The 13309-nt window shown below is 37.9% G+C and overlaps 2 protein-coding genes across 2 annotated transcripts; one reads left to right on the plus strand and one right to left on the minus strand.

The window, feature by feature from the left end:
- Positions 1-3725: 3725 nt before the first annotated feature.
- LOC122060188 (thymidine kinase a-like) lies at positions 3726-6139 on the plus strand. The gene is made up of 4 exons (XM_042623385.1): positions 3726-4282; positions 4464-4608; positions 5058-5179; positions 5560-6139. The coding sequence occupies exons 1-4, from the start codon at positions 3939-3941 to the stop codon at positions 5834-5836; spliced, it is 888 nt and encodes a 295-aa protein (XP_042479319.1). The 5' UTR covers positions 3726-3938; the 3' UTR covers positions 5837-6139.
- A 577-nt stretch (positions 6140-6716) lies between these two features.
- On the minus strand, positions 6717-9859 carry LOC122060187 (BTB/POZ domain-containing protein At5g48130). Its single transcript, XM_042623384.1, has 4 exons — positions 8981-9859; positions 8825-8894; positions 7612-8745; positions 6717-7523 (listed from the first exon to the last, which is right to left on the minus strand). Exons 1-4 carry the CDS (start codon positions 9076-9078, stop codon positions 6807-6809), a joined length of 2019 nt encoding a protein of 672 aa, XP_042479318.1. The 5' UTR covers positions 9079-9859; the 3' UTR covers positions 6717-6806.
- Positions 9860-13309: the final 3450 nt, after the last annotated feature.

Genomic DNA, 13309 nt, shown 5'->3' on the forward strand with positions numbered 1-13309 from the left:
GATTCTTTTCCCAAAAGCTTTTGTGTACTGTCTCTCTCTCCTCTTCCAAACAAGGGATAGAGATGTCTTTTACATGGGATAGAGATGTCTTTTACATGGGAAGAGATATAAACACATGGATAGTTGGTGTAAGCACTTCATGACAAACTTCTTTTTCATATATTAAAATTATGAAGAAAGTATTTTGAACCCTTTGGGGAGGATATGCTAGCTCATTGTCTATCTTTCTCTTTCCTCTTAAAATGAAATGACCTTATTGTCCTCGATATATGAAACTGTTCCACCACACCTCATTGATGTGCTTCCTATATTGCTTGTTTAGAGAGCCCTTTTTTCTAAATTTATAAAATGAAATAAGATTGAAATAAATATAAATTACAAAATGACATCTTTGAAATTTTAGCCACTTTATTGACTTGTTTTAAGCTATTGTACCAATGAGAAACTCGATTGGTTTTTATTTACAAGTTACAATCCAATATAAGTAAGTGACTTAAACTTTGATTCAAATATATATTACAAGAGAGAGGGTTCCTCAAAAGGTAGCATGGTCCTTGCACCAGCGAGGGAGTTAATGGGAGAACTAGTAGAAATATCAATAGAGGCGGGATTTTTGTCTTTCATTTGGAGTGGGGCAATCATTTCACCCCACTATCTGTAGATGCTAGGGCTACACCACCTTTAAGGATTATTTTTCCTAGATTAAAAGGAAAAATATTTTCGATGGGGGAGTGTGGCCTCTGCGTCTAGACATATAGGGGCCGAAATGATCAACCCATCCCTCATGAAAAGGAAAATAATTTTTTTGTGTATATTTTCTTGTACACTTCCATTGGCCCTTACACGTAAGAAATGGACTCCCCCATATATTAATTACAAAAATGTCTTCAGTTTTTCCTTTTTTCTTTTTTTCTTTTTGGTAAAGAAATGTCTTCAGTTCAGATGAATGTGAAATACATAATGACATATCATATTTTGTAATTTTAGTCAATCATATTTTATTAACTTCTTGCCAAGTAAACACCTATTCACAATCACAAGTTTATGATCGCACCAATGACAATAATGAGGCGTAGCCTGTAGGGGCCAGTGGGCCATAGGGGTTTTGGGCTGGACATGGTTAATATCAGCTATTATCACATGCAAAATACGAAAGAGAACGAGAGCTGGGATGGCCCACAAGTCGGATGATCCATCCAATCATTTGGGCTGTTGTTGGTCTTTTTGGCCCACAGTTTAAAGCCCAAAAAAAATAAAAGCAAATTGTTGAACCTCAGTCCGGTTCAACCATCCGGTTTGATGATTATTCTACCCTTTTTCTCTTCTTTCTTTTTGCTTTGATAATCATTCTACCTTTTAAACACTACATTCATGACAAAGGCATGAAAGAGGGAATTTTTATTTTCTCTTTTAAGAGCAGAAGACAGGCAAATTTGAAAGGCATGATTTGTGCTGCACCAACAAGCGACTATCCCTTGGACTTTGGCCAGCGCTTTATCCCAGTTGGTCAGCCACTACTACATCAAGAGGTCACTCTCTCTTTGTTATATGGCACAAGGGGTCTGCAGTAACCATTATACCTTTTATGGGGCACACATTCTTATGTCTGTGATGGAGGTGCCTCTCACGGACATAATACACTTGCCCATTTTTTCATATAGATCTAGTTAGAAGTCGATCCCAAGACCTGATTAGGAGATAATCTGATAGAATCTTAAGACGATCATTATGTAGTATGCATATTCCTTCCCACACTAACGGTGTGAGAAACCCTCAACTTTTGGAAGAAAGAACTCTATTGTTGTGGTGTTGTCGTTAGACACAAGTGGGTGCGAAAAGATCACGCTACCCCATATGTGCTAGCTGAAGATGCTTTCGTGTACCCTCCAATTGGCCCGCATGCTAGCATAGGCAACGCTAGACCGACAGAGCTCTTTCTCCTCTAACTTTTATACTCATCAGGATCAAAATTTTGTTTTGTTTATTTATTTATTTATTTAGTTTTTGGTGAGGATCAAAGTTTTGTATTGAAAACTTATTAAATGATGTAATTAAATTTTATTTCATTTTTAATCAGCATATTTGGTTAAATAATCATGAGTACAAATTTTGCAGTTCATTTTCTTTCACTTGTAATTGGATGGAACCTATATGAAAAAAAAAAAAAAAAAAAACATAAGCACTAGAAGTTTGACTAGATTATCCATCTTTTATCTGTTTAGGTTTAAAAGGGTTGGGGAACAATGGGAACAATGGATGGTGGCTCCATGGATAAACACGGAAGGAATCTAAGTGAGGAATTATAGTTGGACAAAGGAGCACAAATGTGGAGGTAAAAGTGTTTAAAAGTAGAAATTAAACTGAACTTAAAGCACTTAAGCACACTATTAAATTCCTAGATTATGGAAGAGAGAGAGAGAGAGAGAGAGAGAGAGAGAGAGAGAGAGAGAGAGAGAGAGAATCACCTTACCCTTCCTTTTGGCTAAAAGCTTGAAGCTAGTAATCTCCAAGTTCCGTTAATTCCAAAGTTGCAATCCCATGAGCAATGCAACCCTATGACCTATGTTACTTATCATAGATAACTTAAAATTATCCAACCAAACACAGACCTTGATTAAGCTGAAGGAATCCTACAAGAATTATTGTCCTTCCCCTCCCCTCCCCTCCCCTCCCTAATTGTCAAAAAATAAAACAGCAATGACACCTTGAATTATTTAAAATGACTTAGAACTGGAACGAGACAATTAAAAAGAGAATTTATTGAGATAAAGAACACTAAGGTTCTGACTCACAGAGATAAAAAAGCCACAAATTGGGAATTGGCCTTCTGAGCAAGAGAGTGAGCAATACAGTTTGAAACAGCTCAGTCATATGACGGATGTTACAATTGGCCCTATATGTTAGGGGCAAGGTCTTCCAGACAATGTAATACAGAGCACCATCTCATGGCAATCAGCTTTGACTAACATACGAGTGAAGCCAGATTCTGCTATAAGAAGAGGACCCTATAGGTAGGGCTTCGCCAATCGATACTTCAGCAAAGAGAAAAATGCTTAGAGAGGGCAAACATTGGTGAGCCACAATCCTAGTATTCCCCTAGCCACCCTCTTAGGTCACCATTCTAGTGGCAGCCTATATGCCCTTGTTAGAAATGCAAAAAAAAAAAAAAAAAAAAAAAAGAGGAAGAGATTATTGTCATATCAAGTGCATCAACTAAGGATGTGAATTTGAAATCAAAACCGTTTATCAAAATCAAATCGAATTGTTTACACCAAACCTTAAAACCATTTATTAAATGATTTGAATTTAATTTTAAAATTGAAATCGTGATTCAATTTCGATTTTAAAATTTAAATAATTGGTAAATTATTTTAATAAACCATTAAACCGATTAATATATTAATATTAAATGATTATTAAACAAAACATATAATAAATAATTTAATTCAATATTAAGTTACATTCATTTAAAAAAAAAAAATATATATATATATATATATATATTGTTTGGATAAGAAATTAGAAAACATAAGAAAATCATTTATCCTTAAAATAAAAATTTATAAGTGATTTAAATTTTAATATATGAAATCATTTATTAAAATGATTCTTTTTTTTTTTACCTAAAAAAAGAATCTTACATGGAATCGAATCAAACCATCTATCCTAAATCGGAACCGAATGGATTAACACCCTTCGCCGGCAACGTGGTTAAAATTTTTTGATTTTAGGGGAGGAGCGACGCGACGAGGCAGATTAATACGCACGCTCGTTCCTCCCTCTACCTCTGTCTCTCTCTCTCTCTCTCTCTCTCGAAAATGGAGAACCCTTGATAAACCCTACCCCTCCCTCCTCCTGCTTCAATCTCCGAAGCAATGGTAGCGAATTTTTCCTAATTCAAAGAAGGGTTAACACCAAAAATACTATTTTTTCATGTCATGCTAGTTTTATTTACGCGCAGAATGAATTCCCTCCTCCACCTCTCTCCCACCCTTTCAACTATCATCCCTTCTCATCTAACCAAAACAACCCCATCACTCTTTTTTGAGATCTCTCGAACCCTTTCTGATAAACCCTCATCTCTCCAAAGCCCTAACTTTCTCCGCCTGAAGCCCTTCTCTTCTTTTAATCCCTCGGTTTCAACCTCCATCGAGAGCCCGGGCTCGGGAATTGAGGTGCCTCGATTTTCATATGGCGAAATCCATGTCATCGTCGGCCCCATGTTTGCTGGTAAAACCACCGCTCTCCTTCGCCGGATCCAGACTGAAAGTAATAATGGCAGGTTTGGTTTTCTACTTCTCTCTGCCGCTATCCGATAGGGATTTTGAAAAAGATGTTCAAATTGCTCTCTTTTTATGGTTTAGTTTTTGTATATTCTTAGTTTAGATAGGCACAGTGGTCGTTTGGTCGGAGGCCATCAAACTGATTTTATGTTCATTTTAAGCTAACTGTTTTTTTGACAGAAGTGTAGCAATAGTTAAATCAGACAAGGATACAAGATATGGATTAGAGTATACTGTAACGCATGATGGGGAAAAATTTCCATGCTGGGCTCTATCTGAATTATCATCTTTCCGGCAAAAGTTTGGAGTCGATGCTTATGAGAAGGTATTTCAAAGTTGAAAATATGATCCGTTTGAATTCTGTTTGAAATTGATTTCCCATTTTATTTGTTTTCTTCAATAATTTTTTTATTGTCATGGTTTTTTGCTTCAATTCACCTCAAACAACATCTGATTTCTAGTTTTCCACACACATCAACCCCCTACAACCCCCCCCCCCCAACCAAAAAAAAAAAAAAAAGTGTTAGGGGATTAAATTTTAAGAAGGGTTAAATTTTGAAATGGTGAATCAGCTGATTTGTTTCTCACTTATTAGTTGTTCATTTAATAGTCATGGTTCTTGGGTAGCTATGAAACAATTTGTTGGAGGAGCTCATTGAAAAGGCTGGGAAGTTTTTCTCATTTCGGACTGTACTATTGATTTCTGTTAGGTAGTTGCACTGCTGATTTCAGTCATCTTCATGTATTAAGAAATTTTGGTGCTTGTGGTGGCAGCTAGATGTGATTGGGATTGATGAAGCTCAATTTTTTGGAGATCTATATGATTTCTGTCGTAAGGCAGCTGATCATGATGGGAAGACTGTTGTTGTTGCAGGCCTTGATGGAGACTACCTGAGGTACAATCTGATGTTAGTTCATCTATAATTCTACATATGCTTCCTTATTTGAATACCTCTCTATCTATCTACCTGGGTCTCTGTGCCACTTTCTTGTCCCTCCTGTAATTTGGTACTGGTGCAATTCTTGCTACAGAACACTACCCAACGGAGCAGCTCCTAAGAACTCCCCAGTGGAGTAGTTTCTGTGCCCTTTCTTGTGCTGTAGGTAGGGTAGTGCAAGAACTGTACCTGGACTCGAATCAGTCAGTGTATGATTCCTGCATCTGTCATCTATCTTGATATATATATATATATATCTATTTGTGTCCGTGCGTGCATCCCATTGTGTGAAGCACTTCTACCTGCTGGTCCTAAGTTCATGGGAAATTTGTTGGCAGAAGGAGCTTTGGTTCAGTGCTCGACATTATACCATTAGCTGATTCTGTGACCAAGTTGACTGCTCGATGTGAGCTATGTGGCAAGCATGCTTTCTTCACCTTGAGGAAGACAAAGGACAAACAGACAGAACTGATTGGCGGGGCTGATGTTTACATGCCAGTTTGCCGGCAACACTATGTCAATGGACAAGTAGTTATTGAAGCTACCAGGATTGTTCTGGAATCTCAAGAGAGTCAATGTGATTCATACCTTGAAGCATCTCCCCTACCGAGTTGATATGGTCTCTTTCTGCTAATTTATTGTATTAGGTTATGTTACATTAGGGCACTCAGCTGCCCGTACAGACTTCTACTTTTGAATCTTATCCCACCTGCTTGGGTGAAGCTGTGTATTTTATGGTTTCAAATTGTCACACTGTAGTGGTTTTGGTGGCTCCCACATTTCTCTTTCAAGCTGGGAAGCAGCACACCTAGCAGGGGAAGATGTGCCTATGTAATTTTTGCTCAGACCAAGTTATTGTAATGTGTAAACTGAAATCAACATTAACATTGATTATCTAATCTGAAAATATTACAGAAATGTGTAATATCTGTGGTTGGAGGTCTTTTGAGGAAGAGTTGATAAAGAACCTGCAACACCTCTGAGGACCATGAATTTGCATCCCACACAAGAATCTTTGCCAGATGGAAAGTTCTCTTTTGCCAGTAATATACTTTTCTTCGCATTTCTTGGGGTTAGATGTGTGAGATTGAAGAAATTGTTCGACGGGATGAGGAAATGAGTTCCTTAACAAGTTTCCAGGAGTCAAGCCTTCACCTCTGGGCACTAATAGGAGAGCTCAAGGCTTTTGAGTAAGCAGTTTCAGACTTATGATATGTGGTGAATAGTGTGAGACTTGAGATGGTGCATAAGCCTAACACGGCAAATTTGAGAACAACCTACCTTTTCTACAGTTAAAATGGCCAAATTGGCCTAAATGTAGAAAACTATGGCCGGAGGAGAGCAGAAAGGTCAGTCTCACAGAACAGGAGGGCAGCAATGTCATTTTTTGCGAAGAGGAAAGAGACAAGACACAAGTGCTAGCATGCCCTACCACAGCGGCCTAGAGAACCTTTATCCTTATGCTATATACATGGTACTTGTTACTTGGCCATGCTTTACAAATCAGAATTCATTATGTAGGGTGAGAATTGAGATATTGTCGAGTATAATTCCATTTCCACTAGTTCTAAATTTCACAAGGATTTCATGATTGTAGAAAGTCATTCCTGCTACAATTACTTGGCCATAGGCTGGAGGGGCTTTTCTTTGTCTTGGATTTGCCTTTGCCAAAGAGGACAAACCTCCGAAAGACCTTAAGTAGGCTATTGGCATACTTTCTTTGGGAAGTAAAACTCACAGAACCAATGCAACCGGTTACTTGTCCAAGAGGATTCTTCTTCTTACTCATTGTTCTACCCTGCAAACCGTATGGTCGCATGCTCTGTGGTTTGTCACAGTTAATTGGCTCCGATTCTTTTGGCATCATTTGCCACTGAAGGCTTCTTTTCAGTGACATGAGTTCCTGTTCAAGGCTCTGAATCCTGAAGCTTGTGGACTCATAATCCTTTCTTGAGATGACATCCTTTTGTAGCAAGAAACCCAAAGGCCTACTAATGGACTCTCCTCCTACTGCTTCTTTGTATGGACTCTGATCTCCTAGGTTCTGGCTATTGGTGTTTGGATATCTTGAACTGGGAATGCTTCCTGAGAAATCTCCACGATGCACATACGTGAATGAGTCAGAACAATCTTTGAAGGCCTTGTGTGTGTTCAGTTGCTGAACAAATAGTGCTTGGACAATCAGACGCAACGGCATGAATTCATTTTGAACAGCTTCGATGCAAGTCTCTTGTGACAGCTTCTGGCAGTTCAGGTGTTTGCAGACCGATGCCTTCTCCTCTTGAGATAAATTCGGGTGCTCCTACATGATTACAGAAAAAATTCTTCAAACGGGAAAAACTCAAATCAATAAAATTGAGTAAATAATGGTGAAGTTTGCAAAAGATTACCAATAGGAAGTTGCTCATTGCTCTGTAGAGATGATCATGGGTCTGTCTGTGAGAAATTGGTATGATCTTCGTAAGATCCATGAATCTTCTTGGCTCCATTTCTGGATCAGAAGCTATTCGAGAAAGATAAGTGTCCCACAGTCCTGCAACAATGCTCGTCTCCTGGTTTGATGATAGTGATACATATGATGAAACTATGCTCTCCATGGTAACCAATTCCATGCTGGATGAAATTGCTTCTATGCCACTTCCTGGGAGCAGAAAATCATCCACCTGTGCCATCTGCAATAGAGAAACAATCTGATCTTGCAATGCGATCTTGCTTTCACTTTTTAGACTCATATGAAGAGCTTTAGAGAGTAAAGCAAAGTAGAATCCGACTGGAATTACTCTGCTGGCCTTCTCTCCCATGGGCAGCAAATCGAGTATACCTTGTAGTATGACAGAAACCTTACCGGTAGCGTCTACAGCTCCATCACTATCATCCATATTCAACCAAAACTGATTGGTCTTCTTTGAAATAACCCATTTGTTTGCATAGAAGACTACCAGGGGACTCACATACTTCTCCTTCATTCCCTGTCTTCTTAAGGACCCAATTATCCTTTTGAAAAATTCAAATGGTAGAGCTATAAAATCTTTGATCCAAAGATCCTGGCCTGCAATTTCCTTCACAGCCTCACAGTTCCAAGCTTGATTTGCCAACGCATCTAAGGTTACAACAGGCCTTTCGCGTCTCCGTTCTGGATCAAGAATCTCCATGCAAGCCATGAAAGCCAGGGATTCAAGACATCGACACACAATCAGTAGTTCTTCAGACCATGGGAGTAGTGTCTGGCACTTTTGAAGGACAATCAGTGTATCATCCCAGCTCTGTAATGCAACTTGGTTTAGATACAGATCTGTGCGCTCGCAGAGGTTGCCACAGCCGTAATCTTCTGTCATTTCGAGAAACTCTGCAGCACATCGCAGGGCCGCTACATTGAAGGGGTCTATTGGTGCTGAAAAACCATAGGTAAACAAAGCAATCATCTCAAACACTTTGGATCCTCCAGGAAAATTACCCGGTAGCTCTAGCTCTGTTGATCCATTCAATGCCTTCTTGAAGTATCCACTCTTTGAAAGCAGAGGGTGCTGGCATAGAACAGAAACACATAAGGACAGGAATAAACTTATGTAATTCACAGTGACCTTCAAATTCTTGTTTCCTTACCTTGTGCAGTTCAAAGACTTTGTCATCAACCCGCACTCGAACCGACACTGGCAAACCAGTCTCTTGGCTCCTGAAAAATGAAGATTATTAGCCGATGCACAATTAAATATTGAAATAGAAAGACATTAAGATTTGTTGAGATATCTAAATTCTTACCATGCAATGATTTTGATCTTGAGCAAAGCAGCAACATTTGGAGATGAGAAGGGACTTGGTACCAGAGGATTTGTTTTTGGGCTTGCAACATCCATCATCAGAAATCATAGAAGGTCATTAGATGATCATCAATCTATAATGGAAAATCTGGTACTACCCAACTCATAAATTGGCTAAAAACACAGTAGCCCTGCACCTTGCAGAACTCAAAAAGTAGAAGGAAGCATGGAACAGAGGAAAGAGGTGAATTTATCGGTAATCCACTCGTGCAAAACTAGTCAAGAAGTCAAACCCACACGACGGGAAACTTGAATCCAAATTTTAAGGCTTCAAAAGCGTTCTCGGGCATTGGATAGGTTGAAATCTCGAGCTATCCTTTCCTTTCTAGCCTCGGACGGTAGAAACAGGGAAAGCTTTCCTTTTTCTTGGACTCAGAAGTAAACCAAGTTGGCTCTGTTCATATGGATCTGTTCTAACAAGTTCAATCTGTGATCAGCCATTGAAGGACATGGACCCATTTCTTAGATTTGAGAAGAAACAGATTGATCAAATGATCTGAGCCATTAGTTCATCAAAAGTAGTCAAGTTTATACAGGGGAGCTCTTATGGATAAATTATAAAAATAAAGGAAGAAAAGAAGATGACGTAGCTTGAGGATGAAGCTTTGTCTGCTAGAAGCCAAATGCCTTGAACACCCAAGACGGCACGGCTTCTGAAAATTTGAATTTTTTTGGTAGAAGAGTCTCTGGACGCTTACTCCCAGCAAATCTCCATCTTTATTACAATAATTTTCTATTCATATACAACCAACCACAGCTTCTGCCTCCAATTTGATCAGTGGGCCACGGATATTTGTCCCTTACCCATCAGAAGTGAGTGAAAATCTACCTCTTAGATATTAGTGAGTGGCAGTATAGTTCTAATCCCATAAATTTTTGGTTCTCCGATGGGATTACAGCTTCAAAGCCTTGGAACTTAAGCAACATATTACTTGCAAAGGTGCGGCAATGTATATAATAATCTAAGAAAAGGTGTTCATATTCCTTCATTTACATTCAATCTAATGGAGTATCACATTTTATAGTTTTTGGGATCTAGTGGCTGGAAATACCATCTAGGAAGATTGTTTCTTCACTTTAAATTCCAAGTGGAGAGAGAGAGAGAGAGAGAGAGAGAGAGAGAGAATGTGTGTGTGTGAAGTAGATTGGAATCGAGCTGATCTGGACTAAAAAGAATTCGACTCCATAAATTGGCTTACAAGCTTAGGGGACCCAAGATCATATTAACTAACATTAATTCTCTTCGAAAATCAATGTGAGATGGGATCAACCCTCTATACGGCTGATATGGGACTGTAACAAAACACTATGCTTCCAAATCAGATGTCCACGGCAGCCCATTCCGGATCAGGTAGCCTTTTATAAGGGGTTCTCACTTTGTTCCAAGGTTTTTGCCTGGAGGCAAATAGTCATTTCCTAGCGGCTGTCACTTTGGCATCAAGTCGTCCCTTCGGATTGGGCCGAGGATCGGCTGCTCTGATACCACTGATACAGACCTAGAAAAACTTGACCCCATAAACTAGCTTATAAGGTGAGGGGACTCAAGATCATATCAACCCACATTAATTCTCTTTGAAAATCGATCTGTATTAGGTTTTAAGGGTTCAGACCAATTCGAATCCAGCTGACGGATTCGGTGGAGACCATTCTATTGCCGATTCTGCTTACTTGAATCATGCTTGTGGTAAGACAATGATGAACCCTTCTCGCAATGAGATACCTATGCAAAGTGCAAACTGTCCAATGAACCTAATACGATCAGTAGATCAGGGATTCAAGTATCCATTTGATCCCATTTTGGCCGATCTGGTTGGTCCGATTGTTGTATAGAAAAAATTAGATCACAAACATAGATGATTTTCGAAATTGCATCCGTCAACAAATATACCTACTTGTAGGATGATCCCCATTGTGTAAATAGATCAATGTTTAGTTGGTCATGTGTCAAATTTGAGCTTTAAAATCAACCATTTACCTTCTCATGTAGTGGCACGTCTCCTCCCGTATATATATATGCACACTTCCTACTCCCATGAGTCTCCATTATAGTCTTGAATATGCTAATAGTTTGTTTTGCAACTACGGCATATTACATTTATGCGGAAATTTGAAAAGTGAGCAGAGGGCCTTGGGAATTAATTGTTGAAATTATCGGCACCATCGGAGCTACCACATGGTAAGTATGTGATGAATGCCAAATGACATTTCTTGAATACATCCTAATAGGTGTCAACTGACACGTCATTTTTTTTTATTGTACTAAAAGAAAAGCATATCCATTATTAGTTGAGTGCATCTTGTTGTAAATGAATTGGTGACCCAAATTTCGTAATCTTTTTTTAATTGTCTTTGGTCTTAAACTTATAAATTCTTAATTAGGGATAAAAACGAATTTTCAAAAACATGTCCATTATTAATTGGATGCATCTTGTTGTAACCAAAGTAGCAAACTCAAATATCGTAACATTGTTTTAATTGTTCTTTATCTTATTCCTAAAAATTCTTAATTAGGAATAGAAATGAATATTCAAAATAGTTTGAAAATGAGTTATCATTAGATCGTTCTCAAGAATTGTCATGATCTTGCATATCTTCAAATATACATGTGAGATTCTAAGATATTACCATCTAGGAAGAAGCGAATTACACTAAATTAAAAAATAAAAACAATAATAATGTTTTTCGTCTCAAATTAAATATAAAAAACACTCGTATAACTACTTTCAAGAAAGAAAATTTCCTCCTTTTCCCGAACTTTATTTAACGATTACAACAATTTTCCATTATGAATTTGACCAAATTTCTATTCATATTATGGTCAAATAACATGTTACTGTCGTGCACATGCAAAACACTTGCCCCATTATAAATATTAAAAGAAGGTCAACAAAACTAAGGACAGATGGATTGATTAAGCCATTGTTTTAATGAGAAATGCTAATATTATGATTATGTAGTCTTCAGAACTCTATGAACCACCTCTCCCACATAGACATGTCAAAAAGGTAGATATATCAACATCTGCATTCAATCCGCTTGTATTGGGGGTTTTGATGGGATGTGATTTAAAGGGTAGGAGAGTTATACTTATTTTTTCAAAAGTACGATAAAATAATGTGTTTAGATATATTGGGATAGAAAATACCCTAAACAACATTAGGAGATGAGCTTTTCATCAGCTTATGTGGGGTGAGAAGTTATTGCAATTAATGACTCTCTTTCTTCATTCTTTTATTCTCTCTCTCTCTCCCACAATTCTATGTTAAACAAACAAGGTTGGAGTGGGAAAGTCCGACTTTCCTCCAACTTTACTTTCTTTGCCTTTAACTCCACCAACATGTGGGACCCAGTAGTTAAGCATTTCCACCCCAAACTCCCTTTTACAATCTGAATTCAAATCCAAATTTACCAAAATATAGGAGAAGGTTTTCTAGACTTTTCAATAGAGTCATGGTAACAAAGACCTAATCAAGTGCTTATTGTTGCGGCATTGTAAATTGGATAGGGCTAAAATTATGTGGATAAGTAGACTCTTGGGTTTCTTACTCACATATCAAGTTTCAGTCCAAACACAGCTGGCATTAAATAGATTATTGATTGAAAAAAATATAAATTTGATAGAAGTGTAAAGGATTATTTAGGATAAAGATACATGGGAGGTAAATTATTAAATCTAACTCTAAAATTGATATTGGTCTAGCCAGACCATGTTGTAGGTATTTAACGATCTAATTTACCATTTAACCCTTCCATGTGGTGGAATTAGGGGCCCGTTTGATAATGTTTCAAGAAATGCGTTTCTGCTGTTTCTAGACAGGTGGTGGAATTAGGGGCCCGTTTGATAAGGTTTCAAGAAACGTGTTTCTGTCGTTTCTGTGTCCAGAAACGGCAGATATGGAACAAAAAGCATTTGATAAAACTGTTTCTCGTTTCATTTGGTTCAAGAAATGACCCAGGAGAAACAAGTAGAAATTGTTTTACCGTTTCTGGAAACTACTCGTGGCCATTCTTTCGCTGGTTATTATCGACTTTCAGAAACATGACTTATCAAACACCTTCAATTCTGTTTCTGTTTTTAGAAACGGAAATTTATGTTTCTGCCATTTCTTGAAACAGAAACGACAGAAACATTATCAAACGGGCCCTAGGTGTTTTAAGTAAGAACTCCTTTACACGGTTTGTCAACCAAAGATGTATTTGCCTATAAATAAATCAATAAAAGAACCGCTGTAACCTTTAGAAATATAATTATATAGTGAATATCAGGTAT

Source organism: Macadamia integrifolia, chromosome 13 (genome assembly GCF_013358625.1).
Source record: "Macadamia integrifolia cultivar HAES 741 chromosome 13, SCU_Mint_v3, whole genome shotgun sequence".
NCBI classification, from domain to species: domain Eukaryota; kingdom Viridiplantae; phylum Streptophyta; class Magnoliopsida; order Proteales; family Proteaceae; genus Macadamia; species Macadamia integrifolia.

Bases quoted from the DNA above. Each gene is read 5' to 3' on its own strand.
- LOC122060188 (XM_042623385.1), top strand. From the start codon at position 3,939: ATGCTAGTTTTATTTACGCGCAGAATGAATTCCCTCCTCCACCTCTCT. The intron at 4,609-5,057 runs GTATTTCAAAGT...TTGTGGTGGCAG, and splicing joins GAGTCGATGCTTATGAGAAG to CTAGATGTGATTGGGATTGA. The intron at 5,180-5,559 runs GTACAATCTGAT...ATTTGTTGGCAG, and splicing joins CTTGATGGAGACTACCTGAG to AAGGAGCTTTGGTTCAGTGC.
- LOC122060187 (XM_042623384.1), bottom strand. From the start codon at position 9,078: ATGATGGATGTTGCAAGCCCAAAAACAAATCCTCTGGTACCAAGTCCC. The intron at 8,895-8,980 runs GTAAGAATTTAG...TTCATTTTTCAG, and splicing joins AAGATCAAAATCATTGCATG to GAGCCAAGAGACTGGTTTGC. The intron at 8,746-8,824 runs GTAAGGAAACAA...GTTCTATGCCAG, and splicing joins AAGTCTTTGAACTGCACAAG to CACCCTCTGCTTTCAAAGAG.